Below are 17,630 nucleotides of genomic sequence, written 5' to 3'. Positions count from 1 at the left end.
AGGAGGCCGATGGGGCTGTAGGTGATGCAGTAGAGTTGATACAGCTCTCCATGGGTAGAGCTATGCCCCAGGGCAATTATAGTGTTAAAAATGTTGGTAATGGTTGTAGTGGAGGGCAGATGATGCAGTAAATAATCTGAGGCCACAGCAGAGGGCAGTCTTCACACTTTTGCTCACAGTTCTTCCAGTTACAATCCCCAGCCAGGGTGCCGTGTCCTCCATTTTGGTAGTCCAACCAGCTCTCAGGTAGTTTTGGGGTCCACTGTACCAGACCCCCTTCTTAGGTTCCTTTCCTGGCCGTCTCTCTGCGTTGGCTCCGAACTCTTCTGCCCTGCGCCTTCACACAGTGTCCCAAGCAGCAGCCTCGGATCCTGTTGGGCGACGTTCTCCTAGTCCCCTTGATCCCATCTGGCTGCCTTTACAGCGAATGTGTATGGAGTTGGCTGTAGCACATACAGCCTCTGGTTTGCTAGCCAAGTCCTTAGTTTCTCCACTAGTCTGGGACCGGTCCCCTACTGCGACCTGGTCCCTCCACCCGACTACAGTCGGCGTGGATTCAGGCTACGGGTGGATTCCTCACTTCCCGTGCCCCTAGGACCCCTTCTTTCTCTCGTCCTCTCTCTCACGCTGTGCTAGTCTAGGGATTTGCTCCTCTCTCCTTCAGTCCCCAGCACCAACTGCCTTCTACTCCTCATTCCTTCTGACTCCTCCTCCAACGGTTACTCCTATTACCATAACAACTCTTCTACTCTTTCCACTTTCTCCACCCACACCTTTTACCTAGTCCCTCTCTGGCCTGGAGAAGTCTAGTGTTGGGTGCTAGTGTGTGGGTACTGGGTAGTGTCCCCTCCTTACCCGAGAGTGGAGTAGCACACCTCTAGCTGAGGTGCAGTACCTCTGTGGCAACTGGACCCTCAGGAACACCACATACTGTATATCTTTACAATATCGTCTGTACTTTTAACTCACTATGGGCTAATTTGCTCTGGTTGTTTTTATTGGTTCTTCATACCACATGGAGCTAGTAAGGGCAAAAGCGAGAAAAGCACTCTCCAACATTGGCTAGTGCACCTCCTATTTATTCAACTCCATACAACCAACTTCATAGAAAAATCTTACATTTTAAATGGTATATAGCTAAGGTATGGTGAAGATGAAAAAGAAAATGAAACGCAGTGAAATATAAACAAATTACTGCATAGGAACAAAACGCACACACACCAAGAAAAAAAAATTCCGTTACTACTGAAGGAACTGAATCTGACCTGTCAGGTGGTATTCCATCCTCCTCATTTATTATAGAGGTCTTCACAAGGTTTCTTTGGTAGGGAATGTATCTGGAAGTTGGTGCCAAATCCTCAGCTAACCTACTGCTGGCAACTGCAGAGAGGAACCTCCCAATAAGAAATTGAGATTCCGGATTTCCTTTTGTGAATTCAAAGACAATAGTGGCCGGGAAATATCCATAATAAGCTGTTGAAGCATTCACAGAAACTTCATATACGTCTCCTAGGGTGAAAAAGAGCAGGAACATGCAGTCAAAACCTTAGTGTGATCAGTCAGGATTATTTTTTTTAATATATCTGTTGTGTGATCTTGCTAAGGGGATGTGCGCACGGCATACCTTAAGACACCCGTGTATCCACATCACGTTTGAAGGAGTAGACACTTCAGGAAAACACTTGGAGTTTTGCCTTTGGCCACGTTGAGTAGTCAGTGAATTTTTACTTTTGTAAGCCAAATCCAGGAGTGGGTGAAAAAAATGCAGACGTGGTGACGTGTTTCTGTTATACTTTTCCTATGATTGTTCTGTAATAAGAAGCTGTGATACTTGTATCTCTAAAGAACTCTTCTAGGATGTGCTATTAATAAGGAGAACCCGCCATATGCTTGCCAGCTGAAATCAAACAGAACCAAAAAATTGTGCTGGAAGATATACTGGGGGACGCCACCTCATGTGCTGGACTGAATAAGGTGACCCACAGGAAGGACTTCCCTGATATTAAAGCCCTGGCCACCAAACCATGAGGAGAAGTGGTGCCAGGGAAGAAAGCGGAGCAGCCTTGCTCCAGAGACACAGATGAGACCAGCGTGACAGGCCTCAGCGGAAAGTCTGCGCCACCCAGGCGCCGGTTGCCGCCTGGCAAGGTATCGATTCCACGCAGGAGACCTCCAAGTACCACTTATGCGGTTCAGAGCCAGGATCTGCGCCCTGCACTGGTCAAGCCTCCGAGGCCCGACATTGCCTGTTGAGACATCGCCGAGGCTTAGCCCTCTCCGCCCCGAACATAAAGAGACTTCTACCAATGGTTAAGCTAAGAAGATCTGTGAGGAAACTGCAACAGGCAAGGCCCACTGGCAATTGCAGATAAAGAGTGAGTGAACAGAGCCATCACTTCCAGCCATCATCTACAGAATGAGTGGGCAATTAAATTTGTGAGGGGCCATATGAGACCATGACTGTTGTGGAGGGGCGAACCAATAGGCTGAAAAATTAATCTCAATATAAATATCAATAATCTAATTATAATTATCACTTAATATTAAGCATGCTGATATCCCCATATATCATTTGAACCCCAATACAGTCCCCTTCCATATATCGTATGGGCTTCCCCACAGCCCCTTATACACACACACACACACACACACACGTGCTCAAAATTGTTGGTACCCCTTGTTTAACCCCTTTACCCCCAAGGGTGGTTTGCACATTTATGACCGGGCCAATTTTTACAATTCTGACCACTGTCCCATTAACTCTGAAATGCTTCCATGGATCCCACTGATTCTGACATTGTTTTCTCATCACATATTTTTCTTCATGTTAGTGGTAAAGTTTCATTCAAATAACTTGCGTTTGTGAAAAAAACGGAAATTTGGCGAAAATTTCGCAATTTTCCAACTTTGAATTTTTATGCCCTGAAATCACAGAGATATGGCACATAAACTTAATAAGTAACATTTCCCACATGTTTACTTTACATCAGCACAATTTTGGAACCAAAATTTTTTTTGTTAGGAAGTTATAAGGGTTAAAAGTTGACCAGCGATTTCTCATTTTTGCAACACCATTTTATTTTTACGGAACATCACATTTGAAGTCACTTTGAGGGGTCTAGATGGTAGAAAATACCCAAAAGTGACACAAAAGTGACACCATTCTAAAAACTGCACCCATCAAGGAGCTCAAAACCACATTCAAGAACTTTATTAACCCTTCAGGTGTTTCACAGGAATTTTTTTAATGTTAAAAACAAAAAAAAAAAAAATGAACATCTAACTTTTTCACAAAAAAATTACTTCAGGTCCAATTTTTTTTTTTAATTTTACCAAGGGTAACAGGAGAAATTGGACTGCAAGTGTTATTGTGCAATTTCTCCTGCGTATGCTGATACCCGATATGTGGGGGGGAACCACCGTTTTGGTGCATGGCAGAGCTCAGAGGGGATGGAGCACCATTTGACTTTTTCAATGCAAAATTGGCTGGAATTCAGATCGGACACCATGTCACGTTTGGAGAGCCCCTGATGTGCCTAAACAGTGGAAACCCCCCACAAGTGACCCCATTTTGGAAACTAGACCCCTCCCCCCCCCAAAGAAACATTTTTAGATATGTGGTGAGAACTTTGAACCCACAAGGGCTTCACAGAAGTTTATAACGTACAGCCGTACAATTAAAAATAAAAATCATTTTTTCCACAAAAATGATCCTTTCACCCCCAATTTTTATTTTCCCAAGGGTAACAGGACCCTGCAAGTTATTGTGCAATTTGTCCCGAGTATGCCGATACCCCATATGTGGGGGTAAACCACTATTTGGGCGCATGGCAGAGCTCTGAAAGGAGGCAGCGCCATTTGACTTTTATGGCTGGAATTGAGATCAGACGCCATGTCGCGTTTGGAAAGCCCCTGATGTACCAAAACAGTGGAAACCCCCCACAAGTGACAATTTGGAAACTAGACCCCCCAAGGAACTTATCTAGATGTGTGGTGAGCACTTTGAACCCTCAAGGGCTTCACAGAAGTTTATAACACTCGGGCGTGAAAATAAAAAAAATAATTTTTTCCCACAAACATGATCATTTAGTCCCCAATTTTTTTTATTTTCCCAAGGGTAACAGGAGAAATTGGACCCCAAAAGTTGTCCAATTTGTCCTGAGTACGCTGATACCCCATATGTGGGGGTAAAACACTGGGCGCATGGCAGAGCTCGGAAGGGAAGGAGCACCATTTGACTTTTTCAACGCAGAATTGGTTGGAATTGAGATCAGACACCATGTTGCGTTTGGAAAGCACCTGATGTGCCCAAACAGTGGAAACCCTCCCCCCCCCCCAATTCTAACTCCAACCCTAACCCCAACACACCCCTAACCCTGGCCCTAAAGGGAAAACGGAAATAAATATTTTTTTAATTTTATTGCTTTTCCCCCCAACTATTTATGGTGGGTTTTTATATTTGGCATCTATCGCACGCTAAAGACGCTTATTGTAAAAATAGTTTTTGCATCACCACATTTTGAGAGCTATTATTTTTCCAGATTTTGACCAACCGAGTCATGTGAGGTCTTATTTTTTGCGGGACGAGTTGACGTTTTTATTGGTACCATTTTCGGGCACATGACTTTTTTGATCATTTTTTATTCCGATTTTTGGGACGCAGCATGTACAAACACCAGCATTTCAAGAGTTTCTTTTGGGGGGGGGGGTGCGTTTACACCGTTCCGCATGTGGTAAAATTGATAAAGCAGTTTTATAATAACGCGCTTTTGTTCGGTGGTATGATAAAAAAGCAAAAAATGCTTTATTTTTAATTTTTAAGGGGTTAAGGGTTAAGTAATGGGACAGTTTTATAGGGCGGGTCGTTACAGACGTGGCGATACTAAATGTGTACTTTTATTATATATATTTATATATATACAGTCATATGTAAAAGTTTGGGCACCCCTATTAATGTTAACCTTTTTTCTTTATAACAATTTTGTTTTTTGCAACAGGTATTTCAGTTTCATATATCGAATAACTGATGGACTCCGTTATATTTCTGGATTCAAATGAGGTTTATTGTACTAACAGAAAATGTGCAATCTGCATTTAAACAAAATTTGACAGGTGCAAAAGTATGGGCACCCTTATCATATTCTTGATTTCAACACTCCTAACTACTTTTTACTGACTTCCTGAAGCACTAAATTGGTTTTGTTACCTCATTGAGCTTTGAACTTCATAGCCAGGTGTATCAAATCATGAGAAAAGGTATTTAAGGTGGCCACTTGCAAGTAGTTCTCCTATTTGATTCTCCTATGAAGAGTGGCATCATGGGCTCCTCAAAACTCCTCTCAAATGATCTGAAAACAAAGATTATTCAACATAGCTTTTCAGGGGAAGGATACAAAAAGTTGTCTCAGAGATTTAACCAGTCAGTTTCCACTGTGAGGAACACAGTAAGGAAATGGAAGAACACAGGTACAGTTCTTGTTAAGCCCAGAAGTGGCAGGCCAAGAAAAATATCAGAAAGGCAGAGAAGAAGAATGGTGAGAACAGTCAAGGACAATCCACAGACCACCTCCAAAGACCTGCAGCATCATCTTGCTGCAGATGGTGTCACTGTGCATCGGTCAGCAATACAGCACACTTTGCACAAGGAGAAGCTGTATGGGAGAGTGATGCGAAAGAAGCCGTTTCTGCAAGCACGCCACAAACAGAGTCGCCTGAGGTATGCAAAAGCACATTTGGACAAGCCAGTTACATTTTGGAAGAAGGTCCTGTGGACTGATGAAACAAAGATTGAGTTGTTTGGTCATACAAAAAGGCGTTATGCATGCGCTGTATTGTTGACCGATGCACAGTGACACCATCTGCAGCAAGATGATGCTGCAGGTCTTTGGAGATGGTCTGTGGATTGTCCTTGACTGTTCTCACCATTCTTCTTCTCTGCCTTTCTGATATTTTTCTTGGCCTGCCACTTCTGGGCTTAACAAGAACTGTACCTATGTTTTCCTTACTATGTTCCTCACAGTGGAAACTGACAGGATAAATCTCTGAGACAACTTTTTGTATCCTTCCCCTGAAAAGCTATGTTGAATAATCTTTGTTTTCAGATCATTTGAGAGTTGTTTTGAGGAGCCCATGATGCCACTCTTCATAGGAGAATCAAATAGGAGAACTACTTGCAAGTGGCCACCTTAAATACCTTTTCTCATGATTTGATACACCTGGCTATGAAGTTCAAAGCTCAATGAGGTTACAAAACCAATTTAGTGCTTCAGGAAGTCAGTAAAAAGTAGTTAGGAGTGTTCAAATCAAGAAAACGATAAGGGTGCCCATACTTTTGCACCGGTCAAATTTTGTTTAAATGCAGATTGCACATTTTCTGTTAGTACAATAAACCTCATTTGAATCCAGAAATATAGCTGAGTCCGTCAGTTATTAGATATATGAAACTGAAATAGCTGTTGCAAAAACCAAAATTGTTATAAAGAAAAAAGGTTAACATTAATAGGGGTGCCCAAACTTTTACATATGACTGTGTGTGTGTGTGTGTGTGTGTGTGTGTGTGTGTGTGTGTGTGTGTGTGTGTGTGTGTGTGTGTGTATATATATATATACACACACACACAAAAAAAATCACAAAATATATATATATATATATATATATATATATATATATATATATATATATATATATATTATATATATATATATTTTGTGATTTTTTTTATAAGTTTTTACACTTTTTTTAAACTTTATTATACTGTCCCAGGGGGGACATCACTGTCATGTGACAGATCACCGATCTGTCACATCACAGATCAGCGGTCACAGGCACTGCTGGAGGCTTCCTCATGTCGGCGCTTTGCTGGCATGAGGGAGCCGGCTCCCTGCCACCCCAAAGGTCCCTGCCGCCATACTGGATCCGGGGACCTGCAGGAAAGGAGGCCCCCAGAGCAGCGCGATGTGCAGCTCAGGGAAGCACGGAGGGAAACCCCTCCCTGCCAATGCTTCCCTAAACCCCCAGTACACTGCAATAGTGTTTGATCGCAGTGTGCCAGGGGTTAACGTGTTGGGGGCGGTCCGTGACCACCCCTGACAGTGCCAGGTGTCAGCTATGATAATCAGCTGACACGGCCGCTGATCGCACTAGACGTACTATCCCGTCCATGGCCATAGGGGCCCGGGTCCCATGGACGGGATAGTACGTCTCATGTCAGAAAGGGGTTAATGACAGAAAAACCCCACAATGGTGACAGAAATAACGTGAATCTGACAAAAGTAATAATGGAATGTTTAGTGCAACAACTCCATTCCTGTCTGAGTGTTTAGGTGCTAGACTTGTATGCAGTTTATAAAGTTAGAACAAAAAAAAAAACAAAACAAAAAAAACCTCCTAGAGGCTCACACAGGGAGCGCATGTGACCATTTCCTGTATGAGAGAAGCAGCCTGCGGTAGATGCTGCACAGAGAGACACAGAAATGATTTTTTCTTGATCTATTAAGCATATTGTTCCTGAATAAAGCTCTGTTGTCACACGCTTGGAGAGTATCCTGAATAATCCACTGCTAACAGATTATGGGCCCAGAGTGACACAGAACCCCAGAGTAACACAAATGGAAACCCAGAGCAAAAGAAGCACAGAGCAACAGAAGATGGCTACTAGCAGCAATCCTGTCAAGTTCTCAGTGCCAAGCCTTATTAACCAGAACTATCAGTCCTGGAAATTCAAGGTGAAGATACTGATCATAGCAGAATGTATGTGGAAATATACTCAGGAACAAGTGCCTCATACATTACCAGATGTTTGGCTAGAGAAGGATCAGAAAGCACGATATCCCTCAGTGTAGATGATAATCAGATTGTGCATATATGCAAGTGTCAAACTGCAAAGGAGATGTGGGATGAGTTACAGAAAGGGCATGAATGATCAAATCAGCAATAAGCTGCATCAGTCTAAGCCAAGTGATGGACAGAATATGCAGGACTATATAAGAAACACCCTAGAGATTGTGCAGCGTCTTAGTATTGGAGAAGAAATTAAAGCTTTTCATATTGCTTCACTTCTATTAAGTGATCTTTCAGAGAGTTACAGTTAGGTCCTTATATATTTGGACAGAGACAACATTTTTCTAATTTTGGTTTGGTTTTATTTACAATTATTTAATCTGTCCAACTACTTTTGGTCCCTTTAAATACAGGTTGGCACATGTTAAGGAGCTGAAACTCCTAAACCCTTCATCCAATTTTAATGTGGATACCCTCAAATGAAAGCTGAAAGTCTGAACTTCAAAACGTTTCAGATGCAGTTGTTTAAAATTCATTGTGGTAATGTCTAGAATCAAAATTAGAAAAATGTCTGTCCAAATATATATGGACCTAACTGTATGACACACTCGTGACTGCACTAGATGCACGGCCAGAAGATTAGCTGACACTAGAGTATGTTAAAGGCAAACTTGTGGAAGAATTCAAGAGAAAAACGCAGCATGTAAGCAGCAGTAATGAATCCAAAGCAGAAAACAGCATTAAAAGGCACAGGATTTCCCTAAATATAAGAGCAACCTATTCTATTATTTCTAAACACTGTTTTTCGGTGATTACTTTGTATCTCCGTTCATACTACACCCACACACGATACACCATTTGAAAGGTAAACTTGCCCCCTTCAGCAAGAATACAGCCAAAAAACCACACATCCACGATTTGATCACAAAATACAGTTTAAACGTTAATTTTCATAAACCTGCAGTAAGGAAAAATAATTGCTTACTGGTAATTTGATTATCCAGAGCCATGACAGCACCGCACATAAGAGATGGCATCTGCCCCCAGGAACAGGAAACCTGTAGCAGATAAAAGGGGGCGGTACCTCTCTCCTCAGCTTGTTGCAAAGTATGCAAGGTACCACATAAGTTCACATGTATATTTATTTGATAAAAATCACTCTTATCCATCTTTTTAGATATATATTTTTTTGTGCATCACACAACCATCACCAAGATAGGGCGGGAATCAATGCGGTGCTGTCATGGCTCTGTAAAATCAAATTACTGGTAACTAATTTTTTCCCTTCCCCATGGCAGCACCGAACATGAGGGGAAGAAATGAAGAGAATCCTAGGGTGGGACAACAGCAGATAACACCTTTCTCACAAAGGCAAGATTTGAGAGCCCTAGATATAGCCTATAGTGACAGAAGAAAGTGGAGGGTGAAGACCATACTGCTGCTCTGCAAATCTGTTCTACAGATGCATTTGCACTTTCAGCCCAGGATGTGGCTATGGCCCTTGCAGAGTGAGCCGTTACACCCAGTGGGGGGAGTCTGACCTGAGGAAGAGCAAGACAGTGAAATAGCCATACGAATCCATCGTGCGATAGTTGAATTTGAAGCCTTTTTTCCCCTGGAAGGAGACAAAAAGGGCTGATGACTGTCTCCATGATTTTGAGACCTCTATATATTGGAGCAGGCAACGTCTGAAATCTAGACAATGGAAGGTTTGCTCTCCCTGGGATTTTGGGTTTGCACAAAACGAGGGCAAAATTTCCTGGTCCCTGTGAAATTTGGAATTGACCTTTGGGAGGAAGGCCAGGTCAGTCTTTATAAATCACTGTCATCCAGAAAGGTAGCATATGGTGGATTTACAGAGATAGCTTGCAGCTCGCAGACACACCGAGCTGACGTCAGAGCAACCAGGAGCACTGTTTTCAATGTCAAGGCCTTTACCGAAGTAAGAGGCTCGAAAGGAGAAGACGTTAGGGCATTTAACACTAAATTTAGATCCCAGGGAGCTACCTTTGGCAGCAATTTCAAGGGTCTGTCTGTGAAGGAAGCTCAAATGAACCTAAAGACCCAAGGGTGATCAGCAAGTTTTTGGTCAAACAATGCACCCAGGGCAGAGACTTGCACTTTTAGGGTGCTCGTGGACAATCCTCTTTCCAGCCCTTTTTGGAGGAATTCTAGGATCTCCTTTATTGGGACTTCCTGGCTTGTTTCGGATAACAGTCGGCCTGAGAATTCCAGGAACTTTTCCCAAATCTTTTGGTATTTGACTAAGGTGACCTTTTTTCTGCTAGCAAGCAGGGTGGTAACCTAGGGGACCGAGAACCCCTTTGCTAAAAGGAGTACCCTCTAAAGTTCCAAGCTCTGTGAGATGGAGTCTGAACATGAGGATCTTCCACTGGGCCCTGTTGCAGGAGATTTGGGACATCCAGAAGGATCCATGGGTCCGAGAGACATGTGTCTGAGCCATGTGAACCATGCCTTCTTTGGCCAGAAAGGCGCGACAAGGATTACTCGTGTCTTGTCCTCCCAAATCTTTTTCAGGACTACCGGGATCAACGGAATCAGGGGAAATGCATAGGCTAGACGAAACTTCCAGCGGTGTAGTAGTGCATCCATCTCCTCTGGGTGTTCTCTTGGGATTATAGAGTAGAACCTGTTTACTTTCAGATTCCCTCTTGAGGCAAACAGATCTATTTCTGGTGTTCCCCAGACGGCACAGATTTTCCAAATATTTCCTGATTTATGGACCACTCTCCCTGGTGTAAAACATGACGGCTTAAGAAATCGGCCAGAGGATTGCTTGTCCCCCTCAAATGTGTGCCCGACAGACAAGAGGTTGTTTTCTGCCCATATGAATAAGGGTCCCGTTAAACTAAACGACGCACCAGCAATCCCGACAACGATGCGACCTGGTCAGTATCGCTGGTGTGTCGCTACATGATCGCTGGTGAGCTGTCAAACAGGCAGATGTCACCAGTGATCAGGACCAGCGAGGACGCTGGTATCCAGGGTAAACAGCAGGCAACTAAGCGCACACACATCGCTTAGTTACCCGCTGTTCACCCTGGACACCAGCGTGCTCAAGCTGGGAGCTGGTATCCAGGGTACACAGCGGGTAACTAAGCGACACACGCGCTTAGTTACCTGCTATTTACCCTGGATACCAGCTCCCAGCATCTGCTTACAGCACTAGAGCTCGCTGTTCGTTGGTCTCCCGCTGCCACACCCAGCAATGCGTGCTGGCCAGCGGGAGACAAACTATCAAAAAATGGCCCAGGACATTCCTGCACGATCAGCGATACCTGGCAGAGGGGGGGTGCGGTCACTGATGCGTGCCACACGCAGCGAGATCACTGGCGAGATTGCTGTTGTGTCACAAAATTGGTGACGCATCAGCGATCTCGCTTAGTGTGAAGTACCCCAACTCCTTGGCCTCTGCTATCAGGCATGTTGACCTTGTACCCCCTTGCCGGTTTATCTAAGCTATGGCTGTGCTGTTGTCGGATAATATTGCAATATGCTTCCCTTGAATTTCCTCTTACCTGAAGGGCCTGCCTTACAGCTGCTAGTTCTTTTAAATCGGAGAATGCCGTCTTCATTGGAGGGTTCTCATTGGCCTTGTTGAATTTGGTCCGCTAGGTGTGCTCCCCAACCTAACAGATTGGAACAGTGGTTAGCACCACCGGGTTTTGAACAGTCCAAGGTACCGCCCTGCTTAAGTTTTTGGTGCTCAGCCACCATTTTAATGAGTACTGAACTTGTAGCGACTAGATGATCTAAGTTGTATGGATCCTTCCCCTGCTCGGACAAGATCTGCCACTGTAGTGCTTGTGTGGGCTTATGCCCACTGGACCGCTGGGATCGTCGCCGTTAAGGTACCCAGGAGTGACATCGCCCCTTTCACCGATATGACCACATTGTTGCTTGACTGAATTTAATTGAATTCCGAGGAATTCCTGTGTCTGAACCAGAACTAACCTGGATTTTTTTAAGTTTATTATCCAGCCTAATCTGGTTAATATCTCCAGTACTTTCGTGACCGCCTTCCCACAGTTTTCCTCGTCCGCCACGACAAGGAAATCATCCAAATAGGGTACTAGCAGTATGTTTTCTTTTATCACAAAGGATGCCATTTCTGAGATGCTCTTTGTGAATATACGAGGGGCTACTGACACCCCGAAGGGAAGACATTGGTATTGCAGATGAGTGGGAACTTGAGCAATCTCCACTACCAACCTTAGGTATTGTTGATGTTGATACCCACCCCCATATTAGCACATGGTAGTAAGCATCTGTCAGATCTATTACTGCCATGTAGCAGCCCGGGTCGAAAAACTTTACTGCCGACTTTTAAGTTTCCATCTTGAACCTCTCCACCCGGATATATCGGTTCAATGCTTTTAAGCTGAATATTGTCCTCAGTAAGCCGTCCGGTTTTGGTGAGAGGAATAGTGTGCTGTAGAATCCTTGTCCTATTTGGTGGTGTGGTACTTTTATCAGTACTTCCTTTTGTATGAGGAGTTGAGCCTCCTTCTCTAGTGTGGCCTGATTCTTTTTGGCCACGAGTCATTTTTATTCGCTGCGGTGGGAAGCTGAGGAAATTTAATCGCAGACCTTCGGATAACACATTGGTTACTGTTGTGAATTTGCTTTCTGGCCTACCTCTGGTTACTAGTGAAGGTAGTGGAGCTGGTTGTATTGACAGAGGTCGTGAGTTCTCTTTCCGGGCTCCCTCTGGTGGTTACTGGAGGTAATGGAGCTGATCTAATTAACAGAGGCCTGCCACCTTATAGTGAGGAGGATGACTGGAGATCTGGAGTTTCTGACTGGATTTAAGACAGCCGACTCCCTCTATCCCTGCTGGTGTTTTTTTTCCTGCCTCCTGAGGTCTTAGTTTCCAGCTCATGCAAAACAGAAGCCGCGGAGACACCATGACATGTTTCTCAAGGCAAGCAATGACCAGCCAGGTCTTTCCCTGGGAAGTAACAACCACGGGAAGGGCAGTCTCCAATGAAGGAAACCACCTTCTGTTTTGCATGTTTTGCATATTTCCCATAAGGGATGGGGGCAGTGCTCTAGAATCACTGCGTTGAGAAACACGTGATGGTGTCTCCGCAGTGTTGGATGTTGATCTCCATGAGTTCATTCATCCTCATTTTTCACAGTCTTTTACTAGGCATTGCTCCTACCAGCCAGTTTCCTACTCCACACTGATGAGGGGCAATACCCCGAAACAGCTGTCTGTGGATGGATACCATGTTTTGGCATAGGTGGTTTCCTTCATTGGAGACTGCCCTTCCCGGGGAAAGACCTGGCTGGTCATTGCTTTGCGTTGAGAAACATGTGATGGTGTCTCCTTGGCTTCTGTTTTGCATATTTCCCATAAGGGATGGGGGCAGTGCTCTAGAATCACTGTGTTGAGAAACACGTGATGGTGTCTCCGCAGTGTTGGATGTTGATCTCCATGAGTTCATTCATCCTCATTTTTCTTAGTTTCCAGCTCAGTCCCAGCATGCTCGGCTAAGTGATCTTTTGCTATTGCTCACATTTGATCTGGTTTTGTCTATTTCAGTTTGTGTGGTCAGCCAGCTCCGGCTGGGGCTGTGCTGAATTTCCATCCTTATGTTACTGTTTGTGCCAGTTTGTTTTTGTCCCTTATTAGATTGGCCTCTTTTTGCTCTGCTTTCAGAATATACCCGAGTGCTGATAGAGTGGGCAAAGTCTAGTGACTTCAGTGTTTTTTCTATCAGACGTGTTGGGCATTTTTTGCAGGGTTTTTTGCGTGATTGCAGACAGTCTTTCATTTCCTGTCCTGTCTAGTTAGTGTGGGTCCCATCGTTTGCTCAGTCTATTTTCCTGCCTGCGTTTGTGTTTTCATCTTGTCTCACCGGCAATATATGTTTGGGGGCTATTCCTTTGGGGTCTGCTCTGGGGCAGTTTAGATTTCCCCTTTCTTGCTTTAGGTTTATTTAGTTCTCCGGCTGTGTCGAGGCGTCTAGGATCATCGTAGGTACGCTCCACGGCTACTGCTAGTTGTGTGGATAGGATCAGGGGTCTGCAATCCGCTTAGTTACCAACCTCTCTGGTGTTCTGTGGCTTAGCTTGGTCTTGATTTCCTCCTCGGTGACCCAATCATAACAGGTTACCCACTGTGAGGCAGGTAACACTGCTCACTAGTGAGCAAAAAACCGAAGTCTAACCACCCAATGGTATTTTGGCGTCATTGATGCTTGTGGTCAGATTTTGGGGGGGTGGGGCTTTACTGATGAGGAATCCCTTCTCCTTCCTCTCTCTCCAGGGTCTGCCCCGCATGGACCTGTCGTCCGAGTACCCACAACTCCCTCTATTCCCTGATCCATGAAAGGACGAGCAAGCATCACCCCAACGGCGCCTGGAGAAGGGGGAGGTGGGAATCGTTTTTCTTATCTGATGCGTTCTCCAAAATCTCATCTAACGCCTTTCCGTAGAGGTACTGTCCCTCACAAGTGACTGCACAGAGCTTGACCTTAGATTGGAAATCTGCGGCCCAATTTTTTTTTTTACCATAGTGCTCTGCGACCTGAATTTGAAAGGGCGCATGCACGGGAGGCACATCGGACGAAGTCCACTGCGGCATCTGCCATGAATCCTGCCGCTTTTTGCAGGGAAGGCATCTCTTCTAGTAGTCTCTCCCTTGGGTACTTTTTTTTTTATTTGCTCACCTAATTCCTCTAACCACTTTCTTTCATGTCATTGTATGACTTTTTAAATGTTTTTACATGGATGTTTTTTTGTTACCAATAAAATTTGTAATTTTGCAGTGATCCCTGCATTTTGGTCAGTAGCTTTTTCTCCATTTTCTCAGTTTGTGTTTATACTCACTGCTGGTTGATCCGCATATCTTATTCAGTAGTGCCCTCCTGAGTTTTTACATATACACTTGACCATAGCACGCGCTGTGCAAGTGGCTGCTACAAGTTTAAGCGACCATGCTGACGCCTCCCAAGCAGAATTTAGAAAAACATCAGCTTTTTTGTCAAGGGGGATCTTTCAGTGCACCCATGTCCTCAAATGGTAGGGCACCCTCTGGAGGTACTGGCAATAGCAGCATCCAGTCTAGGAGCTTCGTAGTGGACACACCTCCTCCCGACCCAGCCTCTGACAGGATCGGCCGCCGGGGAGTCCAGCGGGGGATGAGGCACGCGCGATGCAGCCCCCAGAACGCCAGGATGACGGGCGTGAGCTACCACACCAACCTGTTTCCACCCAGTGGACCTCAGTCTCCGGACTGGCTCTCAGAGGAGACACCCCCTGAAGGTACACAGTCTGCCACAGGCATCCACCTGCAGGAACCGGAAACCAAACTGAGGAGGAGAGAGGTACCACCCCCTTCTTTTATCTCAGCTACAGGTTTCCTGTTCCTGGGGGCGGATGCCATCTCTCAAGTGCAGTGCTGTCATGGGGAAGGGAAAAAATGACCAACAGGTGGCACCACAGTACCCCAAAGCACACTACCACAAAGCTGCTTACAGACAAACAAATCCAAAACATTTGCCTTGGAGGCTTTCCAGCTTGCCGAACTGCTTGTCCAGTCTATTTTAGCCAAATTGGAGGATTGCACACTTCACTGCAGGTGAGCCACATATGCAAACACACTTGTAAACATGCACTGCCTATTGAATTGCACACTTGCTTCGTTCAAACTCCACCCACACAAACAACTGATACACCATTTGAAAGGTCAAATTACCTGCAGGTGGCAGCACACTACCACAAAGCTGCTTACAAACATCACAAACAAATCCAAACATTTGCCTTGGGGTCTTTCCAACTTGCTCAAGTGCTTGCCCAGCCTATTTCAGGCACATTGGAGGATTGCACACTTCACTGCAGACGAGTTACATATGCAAACATTTGTATACATGCACTGCTTTTTCGCTGATTACCTTTCAAATGGTGTATCGTGCGTGTGTGTGTGTGCGTGTGTGTGTGTGTGTGTGTGTGTGTGGTGAAGTAAACTTGCTCCCTTCAGCAAGAAAAGAGCCAAACAAACCACCCATTCACAATTTCATCACTAAACATTCATTTTCATAAACCTGCAGAAAGACAATGACCTGCAGGTGGCACCTCAACCAGAAGACTTTTTTGGCCCCTACTTATCAAACCAATTTATTGTATTACCAATCTACATATATAAATACCTGTCTGTGTTCATCATCTCGTGAAATACATTTACATTTGACCAGCTTGCTTTTTCTTTAATTGCCTGCGCCCCTGACTTTCAATGTGCGAAAAATTTGCACGGGCCAGGCTAGTCTAAAGGCCCCATTACACGCAACGATATTGTGAACGATATCGTTGCAACGTCACCAGTTTGGTGACATTGCAGCGATATCGAAACAACATTGTTGCGTGTCACACATAGCAACAATCAGTTGGCTGATCATTAATAGTTGCCTAATTGTCTGGGCCATAAATCTATCGTTGGTCTCTCGCTAGGCAGCTCGCATCGCTGCATGTGACAGCGAGAAACCAACAATCAGCGAGCTCCCAGTGCCATACAGCAGACGCTGGGAGCTAGTATCCAGGGTAAACAGCGGGTAACTAAGCACCGTGCGGCGCTTAGTTGCCCGCCATTTACCCCGAATACCAGCATTCTTGCTGGTCCTGGTTGCGTATCCAGAGTAAATAGCGGGTAACTAAGCACCGCACAGTGCTTAGTTACCCGCTGTTTACCCTGGATACCAGCGTGCGCGCTGGTCCTGATCACTGGTGAGTCTGCCTATGTGACAGCTCACCAGCAATCAGCTAATTATGTCTCAGCGATCCCATCCACGTGGGATCGCTGGGACATTGAAGTGTGTAACGGAGCCTTTAGAGAAACTCGTGAATGTTTTCTCTGTAAAAAGCCCGGCCACCTTAAAGCAGACTGCAGAATTTGGAAAGCAAGAATGAGTCAGCTTAAAGCAAGTCATCCAAGGGTTAAAAGCTATAAAAGGAAGATTCTGCATGTGTTGAAGCTGCATTTAATGCCAGTACAGACCCATCTGCAAAGCATATATGGTGTATAGATTCTGGTGCAAGAGTTCATATGATGTGCATGGTTTTTTTTCCCAATGTGTATGGGATGTTTTGCTGGACATGGGGAGGCAATGGGGTCTCCTGATGAACATGGGGAGGCTGTGTAGGGCTCATGCTGTATATGGGGAGGCCGCGTGGGGGGCTTACAGAATACACACAAGGTCAAAATTGTTGCTATCCCTCGTTTAATGACAGAAAAACCCAGAATGGTCACAGAAATAACTTGAATCTGACAAAAAAAAAAACAAACTATGAAAATGAACAAAATGAAAGACCTATGACTGAGACCCAGCTTTCTGACACTGGGCAGCAAATTTCTCTAAAATCCCTTGATTGTCTTGAGATCTCATTGCACCCTGCACAGATTCTAGACACCCTGTGCCAGATGCAGCAAAGCAGCGCCAGAACATAACAGCCTCCTCTATGTTTCACTGTAGGGACAGTGTTTTCTTGATATGCTTCATTTTTCCATCTGTGAACATAGAGCTGATGTGCTTTGCCAAAAAGTTCCATTTTTGTCTCATCTGTCCATAGAACATTCTCCCAGAAGTTTTATGGCTTGTCAACACATAGTTTGGCAAATTCCAGTCTGGCGTTGATTTTTTTTTTTCCCCCCCCAACAATGGTGTTCTCTGGTCATCTGCAATGAAGTCCACTTTGGCGCATACGACGGATGGTGTGGTCTGACACGGATGTTCCTTGAGCTTGACGTTCACCTTTAAACTGTTTCGAAGTTTTTCTGAGCTCTTTTGTTACCATTCGTATTATCCGTCTCTTTGATTTGTCATCAATTT

The 17,630-nt window shown here is 44.7% G+C and overlaps 1 protein-coding gene across 4 annotated transcripts in view; it reads right to left on the bottom strand.

Moving 5' to 3' along the window:
• Positions 1–1,087: 1,087 nt before the first annotated feature.
• LOC141063233 (putative helicase MOV-10) overlaps positions 1,088–17,630 on the bottom strand; it is a 101,190-nt gene continuing 84,647 nt past the window's right edge. For 3 of the 4 annotated variants that reach the window (XM_073557301.1, XM_073557302.1, XM_073557303.1), the window contains exon 5: positions 1,088–1,509. In XM_073557301.1, coding sequence (XP_073413402.1) covers positions 1,103–1,509 — 407 coding nt within the window. In that variant the 3' untranslated portion in view covers positions 1,088–1,102. The remainder of the gene's footprint in view (positions 1,510–17,630) is intronic. The other variant, XR_012224846.1, reaches the window with a different exon arrangement.

The sequence above is a fragment of the Dendrobates tinctorius genome, unplaced genomic scaffold, assembly GCF_039654945.1.
Source record: "Dendrobates tinctorius isolate UK_male_01 unplaced genomic scaffold, ASM3965494v1 ptg000246l, whole genome shotgun sequence".
Lineage (NCBI taxonomy): Eukaryota > Metazoa > Chordata > Amphibia > Anura > Dendrobatidae > Dendrobates > Dendrobates tinctorius.
Note: the sequence above shows the minus strand (reverse complement) of the source record. Positions and strands in the feature narration are given on the sequence as shown.